Source organism: Gadus morhua, chromosome 2, assembly GCF_902167405.1.
Source record: "Gadus morhua chromosome 2, gadMor3.0, whole genome shotgun sequence".
Lineage (NCBI taxonomy): Eukaryota > Metazoa > Chordata > Actinopteri > Gadiformes > Gadidae > Gadus > Gadus morhua.
Window position 1 is genome coordinate 27,840,891 of NC_044049.1, and position 15,962 is coordinate 27,856,852.

Below are 15,962 nucleotides of genomic sequence, written 5' to 3' on the forward strand. Positions count from 1 at the left end.
CCACAAGGGGGCAGCTGTACACAACAGAAAAGTAACGGACAGAACGGCATGCGAGTAAGAGTACAATCCAGGATACAGTTGCGGCACAACATTTGTGATATTTCAATGTGCTACTGCTACCTTGTGTTTCTACTTTGTTTTGAAGTAAAAAAACCTCCTCAATGTGAAACAAACGTCACCTTCTCCGCAGCACATCAAGTGTGCAATCACTTTACGTGTGTGTGTGGCTGTGTGCGTGTGAGAGAGCGCGTGAGACAATGGTTCCGACTTTTTTCTTTTTGCTTAACCCCATTGGGCGAGACGACAGGGCGACGATAGAGCCCGCCTCCATCGGAGGCATATTAGGAACCTCACATCACGGCCGACGCGGAGCCGTGTGCCGATTCTGCCTTCATCCATCAATGCTGTAGAGCTTTTTGCAAATCAGGTGTTTACGCAAAATACAGTCCGTACAAGAGCGTGGCACTATCGTTTGCAATACTCGGTAAGTCTCCTATACTCGGTAAGTCTCCTTTACTGGTTTTGTAAAAAGGTACAAACCACCCTTTTTAAACGTGACTGCTAGACGACGATTTATCATCTTCTAGAGCAGTCTTCTACCACCGTAAGGGTCTATGGGTCTTTCTTAATGGGGTTAGGACGTTTAACGAGCGATCGGTCGCGGTGACCTGCACTGCACTCTGTAGGCGTCAGCACCATATCAGCGCTGTACATCAGGCATGGATATCCCTGCATTGGGTCTGATCGATATGTTTCCTATGATCATTGTGCTGTTTGTCCAAGCAGTCCAGGAATTAAAGAGTAGCCGATGACGCCCATTGCTACTTGTATGGCAGGCTTGGTTGCTCATTGCATTTTCTAATAGAAAAATGGAACAATATCGTGTTGGCATTAAAGTAACGATTAACGACATGTAATTGGGTTGACAGCAGAGTTACGGGGTTGCATGGCTGTGGATCATATCGTCGACTGTTGAAGTATACGAGCTGTCAGCTGCCTAAGCCTTATTGGTTCGATGGTTATTAACAAGGTATTGATCTTTGTTGTCAATGTTGTTAACGGTATCATGATAAAGAGAATCGCATTATCCAATAATCTTCTATATACTCGATAAAGATATAGAGAATTGTAATGCTTCATTAATATATCGTGACTAAAAGAATGCAGATTGAAAGTTCCGATTACATTCTTCCAAGAATGACAGCAAGCTGCTGAAACTGGCTGCCTCCAGCTGTCTGAATACCACGAAAGGGTTGTTGCCAGGGCCGTGTCTAGTTTTTTGGGGTCTCTATGCAAAAGGTTTTTTGGGGGGCCCTGGCATGTTTGGGGTATTACAAAACCCTCTGGTGTTCAGGGAGAGTGCATTTTACCTTTTTAAATGCATCAATCAAATGCCCCTAAAAGGATTTCGCCCGTTTGCCAAGAACAAGATTATTGCTGACAGTTTCTACATCAATATGGGACATTACGAAATTGGGAGGCGATTTCATTTTTTTTTAAAGAATTCCTTTTCTCAGGAATCTAGCAGCTAGTGGCATGTTATAACATGTGAATGTCTTAGTTTGACGGCACTATTAGACTCCCTTGTTAGGCCAGCTTAAATGCACTAACTTGTGTTGGAAAGGGTTAAGCCCAGTTCAGACCAAAGATTCACCTTGCAACGGCTTGCAACGGCTTGCAACGAGACGGTTTTAGAACGTCGTAGGGGCGGTGTGAACGGGTCGTTGCAAGCCGTTGCAAACCGTTGCAAGCCGTTGCAAGCCGTTGCAAGCCGTTGCAAGCCGTCGCAAGGCGTTGCAAGGAGTCGCCAGAGATTGAACATGTCAAATCGCAAGGTCCAGTTTTAGAACGCGGCGATTTAACTATTCCTCTTCAGCCAATCACAGCACAGAACAACTTGTACGTCACGGCCTACTCCGTCCCGGTACCGTACTGTCGTATTTTGTTGATGTATTTGCACTTTTAATCTTGCTGAATTCTACGACGAATAATTGTGTCCAAATACAGATGTGAGGACGACAAATGACCTGAAAAGATTTGGTTGGGGTTTGTCTCCTTTTTCCTGCATTTACAGTGTGGGCGCAGAATTCGACGGTGCGCTAGATTGATTGTGGCATCGTTGATTGCGACCTGCGTTGCTTGTGGACTCTGTGATGATCGCAGACACGAATAATTGTGTCCAAACACAGATATGAGGACGACAAATGACCTGAAAACACTTGGTTGGGGTTTGACTCATTTTCCCCGCATTTACAGTGTGGTCGCAGATTTCGACGGTCTGCTGTCATGAATTGTGACCCATCGGGAATTGCGACCTGCTGCTTGTGGACTCTGTGATGATCGCAGACATGAATAATTGTGTGCACATACACAGTGTTTCCCACAGAAATTTTGGAGACTATGGGGGGGGGGGGGGGGGGGGCATTCAAGCGCGGTGGTTTGCCTACTAATAGTAAACTAACACTAACAAAGAACTAATTCCTTGGTATTGATTATGGACTTTGTATTTGTTGAGTTGTGGTGCACTATTGTTGCAGCTCACGTTGCATTCAGATGAAATAATAAATGATGGAATTATCTTTAGCCGTTATTGGCGTATATTTCTGCAGATATGCATTCGACCCAACAGATGGCCAATCTCCTTTTTTCAGTGTACGCCAATTTAAACACAATGGCGTGGCCTAAATGTCACCTTCTCAATCGTTTCATAGGCTATACATTTGTATAAACCTCCCGTTTACACAATGGGAAAACACATGTTTTCATACGTTTTGCCCTTTCATTTAGGCTACACGAAAACAGAGTTTTTATCATGGGAAACGATCATTTATAAAAACTCTGAAACTCAGTTTTTATGTTTGCGTGTGCACTAGGTCAAACGGAGTTCTATGTTCTCAAACAGTATGCATCTAAAAATGCATCACCTCTGTGAGCATCGTATGTTTACAGTTAGTTAACTTACTGATCATGGATGCTGTTAAGGTAGTGCTCATACGTTAATGCAAAATTCTGAATGTCGCGCTCTCTCTATTTTTTAGACAACTCAAGACCCTCTGCAACGTAAGCACACGCACGCTAAACTGATTGGCTTTCATCACGATTCGCCAGACTCATTTAAATAAAGTTCAAGGATTGCCAACTTGGATTCGGCTGCAGAAGGCTATTCGGCACAGTCGCCGGCAGACAGCCGAACTTCGTGCTCTCATGGAATCCCAATGAGAGCGACACGAACTTCGTCTGAGCAAAAAAAAAAAAAAAAAAAAAACTTCATGTGCACGCAGAGACTATGGCGGCCGAAATTAGACTATGGCGGGGCGCCATAGTCTCGTCAATGTGTGGGAAACACTGCATACAGATATGAGGACGACAAATGACCGGAAAATGCAATGTATCCAACAACGGGTAATCTAAACTAAGCTCCAGCTATTTACTCCAATGCAGATGTAGTGGAGAATGACAAGACATAGTAACTCTAGCCTACTCTCGTAAAATAAAACTAATTGCAAACCTAACTAATCTAACCTAACCTACGCAAATGATGATGTTGTTGCGGCTCTCAGCATGTGCCAGAGCGTTCACAGTTGCTATGGAAACCACCTAGCGTCGCAGCCCGTTGCAGCGCGTTGCAGGCAGTGTGAACTGCCCAGTTTTAGAACGTCGCAGCCCGTCTCGTTGCAAGGCGTTGCAAGGCGTTGCAAGGCGTTGCAAGGCGTTGCGAGTTGCAAGCCGTTGCAAGGTGAATCTTTGGTCTGAACTGGGCTTTAGGGAGAGATGCTAAAAACCTGTTTGGAATAGAATGGATGTCCATGGCTTACCAACTGCCAAATTCCGCAACTCGCCTACAACGCGAGAGGGATTGAGTCGAACAAAAATCATGAATGATTTGAAGCTTGAAACAGACAAAAGCAAAAATTAGCTGATGTCACATAATTTAAGAGGAAAAGAGACTGTCAACTACTAACATCATTTTGCTCTTGAATTCATCCAAACAACTCAAGTTCTCCCCAGCAATTTAAACCAAAACAAAAAGATGAACATTGAGAAGCACAACGTCTCCCCTGCATCGAGAAAAAGTGGGAAAATGTAAAATAAAATAATAAGAATCCCAGTCTGCATTTTAACATCTTCCATATTCAAAACAATGAGACCAAATGTTTATTTAAAATGTTGGTGCTAATAGATTGATAGATAACGCTTATAGCTATACAGTTCGGTGTTTATTGTATTTCGAGCATTTAGGTATGTCCCTGTGTCCAGGTGAGGGCTCCATCAATGCCCCTTTCTCCCCCCTTGGCAGGATATAGATAAACCGGAGCCCAAACCAAAGCATACATATCAGCAAGGGACCCTTTGTTATGACGACAATGTATAGGGTGGGGAAGGACACACAAGCCCTCCTGTGGATTCATCTCTTATTGTAACGAGCGGGTCATGACACATTATCTGAACACCGACCACGTTCACCCGGAGACACAGCTGCCACTTTGAACACATTTAAAAAAAACTCATTTGAATGGAATGAGGCACTTTTGCATCCACAAAAAGGCCCATTTGTTCTAGCACACAGACATATAAGCTGAAAAATGTGTGTCATGCAGGTTTTTTTCTACCATTTGTTATGTGTTTTTTAGCTGCTTCAGTTGGCAAATGTTAATGATATAATATAAATTGTCCTATTTTATAATCTGCTAATGCAATCATCTAGCCAATTAGATTGACTTATGACGATACATATCAGAGTAAACCAACAGCTGGACACTGCCGTCATATCCTAGCATATGGCTTCAAAGGACCCTGGCGTCCCCCATTGCTGCCTTTGTGCTCGCTCGTGCTGTCATGTAGACCTTGCAGTAAATCCTGTTTATAGTGACATGTGTATTATGTCATGTAGTCCTAAAGTGGGGTTAAAGGCCGAACGGTAGAATGCCTTGTACCAGTTTGATAATAGGCTGGAATGGGAGATGACAGGAAAGAAAGGAGGTTTCTGAAAGGATTTTCTGGTGTAGATCAATTACTGGTCTTCAGATCCCAGTTGACTGCATACAGTCCTCTTGCAGCACTGGTTGAAGGGGCAGTTTGAGGATGCGTGTCTGTCAACACTCCTTTCAGCGTTGTGTATTAAACTGCGGGACGTCTTGGACCGTTGCTCCTAATCCCACCACACCTGTAGTCTCAGATCCACACTGTGTATCGGTGTCTTCATAATTGAAATGTAGGCGTGCCGTGCACACAGGATTCTGGCCCCCTTCCAAAATAACACATTTCTTTCAGGAACTCGAGTGATGTATGTAGGGGAAGTATATCCCAGTTGCATGTTGTCTGTAAAGCCTGAAGGCATCCTATGGACCTTGTTACGTTTCAGTTATTTAATCACCAGGGCTCTCAATAAAATGTTCCCCATTTCAAAGGGCATTGGTGAAATGCAGTCGCCTACAGTTTCTTCTTATTGAACCTGCCGTTTTGCAAGGCAGAATCGCTGTCCCTGACCAAAAAGGGTTAGGCTCAACGTCCGAGTGAGTGCTGTCATTATCTAGCAAGTGAGGCAAGTGACGCTATCTATATAAACGCAGGACCAGAGTTCAGATCTGTTTAACCTTAAATAACCCCATAATTGTTGTTTTCTGAATGACTTGCGTTTTTTCTAATGTGGCCAAGTCAGTGAACGGCAGTTGTGCCGTCTGTAGGCCTAGTGCTGTACTCCAGTCTCGCGGACTGTACCACAACACATGGCGATCAAAGCTCAGGTACGCCCCAGTGTTCAGCTAGTGAGGTGTTTATGAGGTGTGAAAGGGGCTGTTTCTCACATGGTTCTCCCAAAGCAAATGCAGTTTGTCCAAAAATTGATTTTGCCTCTCTATTTTAGTCCAGGGTCTAATGTGTCACTCAGTTTTTTGGCTAACCAGTTCACCTTCTCATTCTGTCCCTGTACCTAGCGGGCGAGCAACTAACCATTATGTTGGGTCAAGTTGGTAATGGTCACTGGGCTCTCAGATGATGTAATGCAACAGGTACAACCTCATTGCAGGCAAAGAACATTAATCTGAAAATAAATATAGAAATTAATAACCTCATCTTAATTCACATACTTTATTTTGGCTGTTCATGTAAATTTTTGTAATGCCAAATCAATGTCTACATACTGTAGTTTTGTAACAATGCCTCTCATCCAATGGTCATTCCTCTGAAATGGCCATTTTAGTAATGTAATTTGTCAGAATTTTCATTTAGCTTTAAAGTTTATTTGTTGACTGTAATGCTTACTCAATTTATGCTAACAACACTCTGCCTCTTATAGCAAGCTTCATTCGTTTTATCTGGCATAGCATCAGAAATGAACTGCAGAATATATTGAGGAGGACACATAGAGGAGCCCTTCCTTAACATGTGTATAACGTTTAGTGTTGATATCTCATTCCATGAGTCACAGTGTCTATTACAGTAATTACTCTTAGCGTGATGCACCATTTCGCCTGCAGGTTGCCCAGAATCTGTGGGTGTCTGTGTGCTTTTGTGTCTGTGTGCTTGTGGGGCTTCGGGACTAAAAGAAGGGCCAGTAGTGAGTGCTTCCTCTCTCGGAGGCATTGTTGCGTCTAGGAGGAATGACGTGGGCCCTGAACCGCTTGAACAGGGTCGTTTAGGTCGGCGGTGCGTACCTTTCATAACTAATCTTTGTTATATGGGGTTGAAGGACATGTGACTGACTTACTCAATCTTCTTACACTTGGATACAATTATAAACAAACATTATACCTTATTTTTTTATTAATATTTTTAGTTGTTTTTGCTTAAAACACACAACTATCTGTTCTATATACAGGGTTACCTACCATGGATTATATCAAGATAAAAACTGTTTCAATCCCCCGTGGGAGAAATTTGTTGACATGAACTTTGTGAGTTATAAGCAAACGATATGTATGTATTTAGTTGTCCTGCACTGCCAGTGACTTATAATAATTAGCTAATAATGGAACTAATTTAAAAACCTCTTACAGCTAGCAAACTCAGACTAGTCTAAAATAGTGTAATGGCCGCCCGGGGCAGTGCATACTTAACCAATCTCCACGTTTCCTGTGATGGAGCCATTAGGACACTAAGCTAGAACTATAAAAAACACAATCAGGTGATGTCAGGTCAGCCAATGCGCTAGTAGGAAATAAACTGATCTGCAATATGAGGCATTTTCTGTGGTATCTGTGTTTGTGTGGCAGATTCAATCAGATGTCAAAAGCAAGCAAGGAAGCTAGAGAGATCTGCATACCAAGTGTGTGAGCATTTGTGTGTCGATTCTATAGTCAAGAAACTCGAGTGAATAGTACACGTGAGATGAATAATGATGAGTGTCTACTTAGGTAAACCTAGACAGAAAAAAAACACAGTTCCAGCTTTTGGAGTCAATCCTGAGTGTTAAACCAAGTTTGGGCTCGATTCTAACCTACATGTATGAAGATATATGATTATCAGCACTAGAATTTGGAAATTCAAAAACATTCCTTACTTTGTAACCCTTTCAGAATGCCTCACAAAAGATATCTAAATAAAATTAGACTTGCATTCATGAGCCATTAGTCTGGTAGATGTGTGGAGCAGAGCTCTTTTCATTTAAAAGCTGCAATGCTACTGTGTCAGTGTTTCCAAATCCACTTATTAGGCAGCAAAACGCACCTGCCTTTAGAGAGCGCGTCTGTTTCAGAGTTCAAGTCTTTTGAATGACGTCGTTGGTTAGACCTCTTCTCCAACGCCTGAAAACATTAGCTGCTGACTTGTTGGGTGCCAGCTTTTGTCTTGACGGTTGCATCACTTTAAAGAACACTTTGGATGCCCTGAGTGTCAAGTAATGAAGAATGAAGGTCTGTTTGGAATGTGATATCCCATCTTCACAATATATGTACGCATGTTTTCATCAAACGATCTCCCTCTCTCGGGGCACGGGGTTTAATCCACAGGATCCACTTTAAATAGGGGGCAGGTTATTCTGTTCATTTAATACTTTATTTAATCAACTTGTATAAAATAGCAATATAAAATGGCTATAATATAAAAAGTGTTACCAAATATCAATAGACATGAATAAATGTAAGATGATCCTTAATCTCTACTGTGCTACTTTCTCTGCTGCTCGCTCTTTCTTCCCCTCTCTCTATAAGAGCCTTGTGTAACTATCTGGCCCCCCAGAACCAGTTCTAGCCAGTCTCTGTGTTGCATAATTTCCATCGGAACAACATTGCAGTCCTTTCAAACGTTCGAGACCGGAGCACGGTGTTCATGATAGGAGACTTGAAAGCATCCAGGATTTTGGTGATTGTAATACTATAATAAAGCTTGAATATTGTCCTTCCTGTGTTTCCATAGGGTTGAGTATACTTGTGGCTTCTTTTCTGTTAAAGAAAACCAATAATAATAATATAAATATTTATACATGAATTTGCTGAATGAATAATGTTCAAGTCTTACTACGTTATATCTAGATCCCTGCACTCGTTTCGTGCATGTCATTCAGCACCTCATTCAGCATTAACTAGGTCACCAACAATATGTCATGGTTGCATCCCATCCCTCCAGGGAGTTATATTTTATGCAAGTAGTTTTCTTTTTCCAATCTGCATTCGCCGTGTGTCATTTTGACCTCCGGGGGAGTGAAGCATTCAACCCAAAGGTCGCAGTAGGTGGATCCTAACCCTCCCACTCTGTGCAGGTGTTGTGCTGGTGAACGTCGAGGACAACCCACCTATACTCTCGTCTCCCAACGCCCGGGGCAGTCAGTTGCCTGCCGCTCGCTGCAGCTATGGCGTCTGCCCTCCTCCGTCAGCAGCTGGTCGCCTCCGTGCACAACAGCCTGCGCTTTCCCGCCTCAGGTAACGACCGCACGCGCTGCTCCTCTCGACCCAGACAGCAGCGCAAGCTCGCGCACACATCGGATGGAATCTGCTCATTTAACGAAGGGTTCGTTTTGAGTCTCCGCGTTGTTGCGGATAATAAAACAGTTGAGTTCATAAAGCCGAGGCTGGTAAACCTTAATTTGCACCCCGCCTGTGAGAGTTCACACTAGAATTAGCACGTCATAATGAAATACTCCGGTACTTATATCGGTCTAATTTGTTGTTGTTATTCAAAGAATATGTCAATCATATATATATGCATATGAATCAAACATGTGCTATGGCATTCGTCTTCTCTCCCTTTTTATTTTATCTTAATGGTCTCTCAAAAGTCTTTACGGTTTTTACATTTGATCTTCTTTCTTAGCACTATGAATGACCTTTCCTTGCCTTATATTAACCAAGGTTGTTCTGACACCAAACGAAAGCCTGAATACAAAAATGGTTTGAAAGCAGTACTGTCCAGTGTCAATGGAAGACAACAAGTCAAAGTTCATGCAACTGCGGTTCCATGATTAGTAGAATATTCCCCTACTGTCAATTATAGACAGAGGGGTATTAGAGTTTCACTGGCAGGGTATCAAGGATAAACACCAGGCCAACCGATTGGTCAATGATCTTATCAGCGGTGAAGAGAAGAACCTTTGTTCTCCCATTGTCAGTATCTAAAGCAGCCAGATTATATGTTGATCAAAGTAACAAACATAACCAAATTGTGCCCGTATTGGCAATATAGGTGTTCAATGAAATATCTTGGTGTTGCAGGCCGTCACAGCATGCCGATTTTGATTTTAATGCTCAACTTCTGCTGAAAGTGTAAACATTTGTTTGCAACGACCCCTTACCAGACGAGATGTTCAATATCTTGTCAGCATAGCTAACTCTGTCATCAGTGTGAGTGTGTGCATTCGTTGGAGAATGTGAGGCCTTACTGGGAAATGACAGGGTTTGGGAAGAAGCTCTCCATTAACGTGACCTGTCTCTCTAGGCTCGTTTCATTTCTCCCGCCAGTTACCCCGGTCTTAAATAGCCGCCAGGCCTCACTGTTAATTGTATAGTCTGTGATTGCATCGGAGACCTTTCTGGCCCTAAGGAACATCTCATGTGGGCATAGTAGTCCACTTTCAGCCTTTCACGTTTTGTGTGTCGGCCTGTGGCCTGTTGTGCATGCTGTGAATACTTTGCAAGATTTTCTTTATTGAAACGTTGGAAGGGTCAAGGTCACCTCTTTACAAACTGACCCACTCACTCGGATATTATAAATCATGCCATCACGTCATGTTTGGATAGGGCGCAAAGCAATGTGTGGGGAAGCACATGCACACCGATGTAAGAGTTTAAAAACATTGAATATGAGGGCCGAGATACCGTTGGGTTGAAGGTTAAGCGGTTGATGTGTGTTGGCGCTGACCGGTGCTGTTCCCCTCTGCAGGCTGCAGGTATGTCAGCAAGGCAGCCGTCAACACCCAGGCAGACTATGATTATGACCGGCCCCTCATGAAGACACAGGTTCCTGGCCCCCGGTCAAAGGTAACACACACGTACCAAAGACACATTTTGCACCCTGACATACATAAACACACTTTGAGCCCACTTCACCGACTGTACCAACCCTGTTTCCTTCCATGTTTTAGGAGCTGACCAAACAAATGGGACAGATTCAGGTAAGTGTTAAACGGCCACTGAATAATACAACATTTCAGTGAGTACGATATTTTTTAATGTACATGAGGAATGATGAATGGATGTCTTACGGACGGCTTTTATTTCCACGTCGCAAGATCTAGTGGCATGGGTGACTATGGGAGCGTGTATGTACTATAACTGAACCAAACAGCCCTATTAGTTGGTTCAGTGTGTGTTCAGCAGATGGCCATGCATTCACTATGAAGATCTTTCAAATCTGGGGTCAGACAGGGTCTAAAATGTCTGGATGTTGAGAATGTCAAACCCTGTATCGTAACAGCCTCTTCCAAATGTATATATCTGGTATTTAATTAACTGACCTGCATCTTGGGATTTTTCAAGAGAGGACGTGACACGTGACATCAAGTTCACATGAGGGGATTGGGTTCGTGTGCGTAACTTGTCCCTCTGTTTTATCTCTCTTGCACGGCTCTCACGTTATCATGATAACTGAAACACAATGGAGCGCTATCTATTCTACGATGAAACAAAGGTCAAATTTACAATGTTTATTTCTGTTATCTGGATAAAATACTAAATGAATGCTATTAAATATTGAACATTGCGACATTGGATATCTTCCCTTTGGCACTACATGAAAGTACAGCAAAGATCCCAAAGAGGGAGAGAGAGAGTGTTGAGAGCCAGCGCCTTTGTGTCTCTAGGAGGTCACTGATAGCTGAAGACAGCCCCCGACCAAGCCAATACTCTGTGCATCTGTGCGCGTAATTCCTTTGATATCTCCGTGAATCTGGATTTTCTTTTGGAGTGCGTGTGTGTCAGTGGCCGTGGGCTTGGAGGGGGGGGGGAGCAGGCGAGCATTATAGTAATAATATAAATCCTCATTCAAATGTTATTTTAGTTGAAATCAGCTCAACTCTACTACTCGTATTCTATGTTTTGATAAAGTCCTTTCCTTCCCAACCTGTCTGAAAGCATGCGCTTCAGTATAGATACTTTTTAAATCTAGACGGTTCATTTAAAGAATTCCTCCCTCTGCTTGGAACTTTTCGTTTATGGCGTTTTTTCTTTCAATGTTTTCCTTTTGCCCGGCTCAATATATTTCATTTCTAGTCATGGAAACAAAGAATGCGTTCAGCCGTTATGTAACAGTTCAGCTTCGATGCACATCGATGCCTGCCATGCTTGTTCAATGCATATGGACAATGTGGTACTGTACCAAAAGGATAACAGCTTCTCTGAGGTTTGGAGACAGCTTGGACCTTTTATTATGCCCAACCAATGATTGTCTTGAAGCAATAAAAGAAATGTAGAAATGAGCATCTTAATTTCAAGATCTGAAGAGGTGCTGAAAAAATGACGGTTTACTAACACGTAGGGAAACGTTATCTCTAGAAATATACATAAACGTTTCAGTGTATTACACCAAAAGCCAAAAGATGCCTATCTACTGTGCGTAGGTATGCATGGTGAATCTGGGGCTGATGCTAAATGTCCTCCTCAGAATAACACCGCCATCAACTTCTTCTGCAACTACGAGGAGAGCCGAGGCAACTTCCTGGTGGACGTTGACGGCAATCGCATGCTTGACGTCTACACCCAGATCGCCTCCATCCCTATCGGTGAGTCCCAAGAGCATTGAGCCTTCTATCCTGCAGGACAGGCCTGCTGGAGGCTTAGTGATACCGTAGCCTCGAGTGTCACCTTACCTGACTCGAACCTCAGTGTCAAGGTTTTTTCCTTTATGTAACCAGTGGTTTATGAAACATGGTTATGCAAGCTCAAACAGCGTCTCGCTCTGAGAAGTGCATCGGGACACTCTTCATTAGTATGTGCTACACGTGAACCTCCCAAGATGGCACAATTTGATCGGTTCGCTTTCTTTGGATATTGGGCAATATCCCATGATCGAGATCTCAAACTCGGGGATATTGTTTTCATGCCAAAATGTTGCGCTTTGTTTGCTAATGAAAAAAAAATATCCCGGCAAAAGGTGTTATCTTGTTTATTTTTGGAGTGTTCACGGGTAGTATATATTCAAACAATTATTCAACTCAGGCTCCGTGAATAGTGGGGAATAGCCCCAATGGGGCTATTCCCCACTATTCACGGAGCCTGAGTTGAATAATTGTTAAATCGCCAGTCTGAGATAAAGGTTCGATATTGAAAGCACGGTTTTGATATTTTCCTTATATGTACCCCATCCTGTCTCTGGTGTCGCCAGCGCCTCTCACCATCAGAGCAGTCGACAGCCAGGAGGTGGAGACCAATTAACCTGAGTGAGGGGGATATAGAGCAAGCAGATGAATGGGGATTCTTATTATTATCCCAAAACATTGATATGAATCCTGCCTGAGGCAAACAGCTGTTGGTCAGAGGAACCCACAAATGAGATGGAATTGTTAAATTGGCTGACGAGGTTGATCCTCATTAAGTCTGAAATGATTTTCACTAAGTGGGTCATTGTTGTTTCGGGTCTTCTTCTCATGCTCTCATTACAGTAGCCTCGAATCGTTTTTACGAGCTGAGAAGGTCATATAATTAAGTGCTGGTATCATTTTATCATAACCATTCATCCAGAGGTGTGCATGTGAGCCAAAGTCCAAGCGGTTAGTCATTGTAGTTAAGAAGAATTTATTAATTCCCAAACAGCCAGTCTCTGACCCCCCCACTAGTAGTTAGTGGACCAATCCCTTAATATGAAGACTCCTTTCTCGGTGGCCTTCTTTCACGTATCATTATAACCACAGATCCCCACAGACCACCTGGCCTGAGTGTCCATATCACCCAGGTAAGAGGTATATCACCCCGGCCAGGGCAGTTTTTCTTTGTCCTCAACAATCTCGGAAAAAGGTATGTTCTAGTAAACATACCTTTTTGTATGTTTACTAGCACGGGTCATGATTGGAAGGTATCCAATAGCCATGCTGGTCATGTTTTGGGATATTTGTGATGAATTAAAACCACATGATGGGAGAGAGAGTAGCAAAGAGAGTGACAAGTCAAGGGTCTACCTTTTGGCAGGACGGGGTTTGAATAAAGCATTGAACTTTGCGTCGTGGTTCTATGGTGTGTTTTTGATAAAGGGCGTTGGACAAAAAAACTGCAACCTAATCTTTTTTTGGCTTTAATATTGTAACGAGAAATTGTGTGGTAGTGCAAAAAATAAAACAAATACAAAATACATGCTGTTATGATTAAATATTTTTTTATGAATCTTTCCAACCCTACACTATAATGATATATAATATTTAATGTCTGGCATGCCTTATAATAAATGGGCAGGATGACGATGATTATGATGCAGTCGATACTTTACATGGTAAAATCCAATGCAATAAAGAGTGGTTTATAATTTGGACACATTTGTGGCCTGCTCCCTCCAATGATGTGGCATAAAATGGGAGTACTTAAAAGGCCTTATTAGGCTATAAGGCTTTATAAAAAAGGCTGATGTCTCCAACTCTTGCTTTCAGCAAGTAGAGCCTTCAAGTAGTCAAACCAGGAATATAAATAAGAGATAAGAGATTTCTGGCCACCATTGTACACTGTATTGTGTTGTATTGTATTGTATTGTATTGTATTATAGTACTTAACTGTGTAGCAACTGCAGTAGCTGCTTCATGGCTGTAACACAGGGAATTGGTTAGCTTAGCGATTGTGGTACTTGCACTTGGTTCTATGAACATCCTTTCTGTACCGACAGCGATATATTGATGCACTTCTTATGACAAATGTACTTATTGTAAGTCGCTTTGGATAAAAGCGTCTGCTAAATACCCTAAATTTAAATGTAAATGTAAATGTAAAGATAAGAAGTGTTATGTAAATAAAGTTGCCTTGCCTATATACAGAACAAGTCATCGTCATTCAGAATACAATGTGAGATAAACTAGCAGCTCTTCGTTGTCAGTATCCATCAGTGTGGGGTTCAGGTACGCAGAATGGCAGCACGAATGAAAAATGAGTTCCTTCATTTTTCGTTTAGCCCAGGGCTTATAAAGTGGAGCCACAAATGACAAATATTTAGGGTCATTTTACTCTTGCTGTCATCAACCTCTAGTAGTTGATGTATGCATATAATTCTTAAGTACAGTGTAATATGATCTTATAAATATTTAACATCATGACTCTTTCTTTTCATCCTTCTCCAAGGCTACAATCATCCAGCCCTGCTGAAAGTGGTGTCTGATCCAAACAACGCGGTGAGTCTGCAGACCCCACGAGGGCACTAACACATACAATACAATGTGGTCTGTTCTCTACTCAATAGAGTCCAGTGGAAATGACTTTGATTGAGGGATGAAATACATATATTAGTGTAACTCCCAGGTGTGGGTGAGTATCTCTCCCTCTGTCTCACTCCCCCTCTCCCTTCTTTCTCGGTAGAGTGCATTTGTGAACAGACCGGCACTTGGAATCCTTCCACCTGAAAGCTTTGTGGACAAACTCACTGAAGGTCTGCTTACGGTTAGTAAAACAAACACACACACACACACACACACACACACACACACACACACACACACACACACACACACACACACACACACACACACACACACACACACACACACACACACACACACAAAAACCAATATGTTGCCTATTTACTCAGGACACATACTTATCTAGACTTCCCCAACTCTGGTGGAGCACAGTTCAAACTGTTTACTGAAATGAGTGCCGGTTATGGAAGGTACAATTTCGACAGGTAAAATGAGTACAGGTTAGGACAGGTAAAATGAATGAAGGTTAGGACAGGTAAAATGAATACAGTTTATAACAGTGTGGTGGGAATTTCACATATTACAGAGTTTCTGTGTAATCTGTTTAAGAATAACGAGTCATCTGAATTTATAACAATGAGGCTAATTGATTTAAGTAACAAACACAATAATCCGAGGCATCCACCCAATAATCAGAGCCCTCAGATGGGAGCTTGCCCTGCGTCTGTCCAAGAGCTCCACAAGGAGAAGTCCAATGCATCAGCCAAAGCAAGGACTTATGATACAGTAGCACACAGGTGTCAGGATGCTGAGAGTATAAACAATCAAACCATAGTATTGGTTAACCGGATGGTAGTCAACTCCCGATGGACCCCCTGAGGATGTCATAAAGGGGGACATAGCCGTGCCTTATCAGCTGGAGCCCTGTTCTCCCACCTTCCCAAGGGGGTCAGGACAGCCGGCACATAGCGACAGAGAGCAGCTACAGAAACAGTATGGGAACATATCATTTCCCAACGACAAAAGGAAAAGGTAATACAGGTGAAATCAGTACCGGTTATGAAGACCGGTAAAACGAATACAGGTTAGGGCAGGTAAAATCAGGGAACGAACTGGTCGGGCTATACTTTGTATGCATAACTTTGTATCACAAATCAAATGTAACTCTCACAATCGTTTATTCATCCTTCCTGAGCCTTTTTTCAGT

General features: G+C 42.5%; 1 protein-coding gene across 1 annotated transcript in view; it reads left to right on the forward strand.

Annotated features, from left to right (window-relative positions):
• Positions 1 to 274: 274 nt before the first annotated feature.
• abat (4-aminobutyrate aminotransferase) overlaps positions 275 to 15,962 on the forward strand; it is a 23,083-nt gene continuing 7,395 nt past the window's right edge. The window contains exons 1-7 of the mRNA XM_030344727.1: positions 275 to 484; positions 8,696 to 8,855; positions 10,312 to 10,409; positions 10,514 to 10,543; positions 12,031 to 12,148; positions 14,682 to 14,731; positions 14,916 to 14,996. Of these exons, the coding sequence (XP_030200587.1) occupies positions 8,786 to 8,855; positions 10,312 to 10,409; positions 10,514 to 10,543; positions 12,031 to 12,148; positions 14,682 to 14,731; positions 14,916 to 14,996 (447 nt within the window). The 5' untranslated portion in view covers positions 275 to 484; positions 8,696 to 8,785. The remainder of the gene's footprint in view (positions 485 to 8,695; positions 8,856 to 10,311; positions 10,410 to 10,513; positions 10,544 to 12,030; positions 12,149 to 14,681; positions 14,732 to 14,915; positions 14,997 to 15,962) is intronic.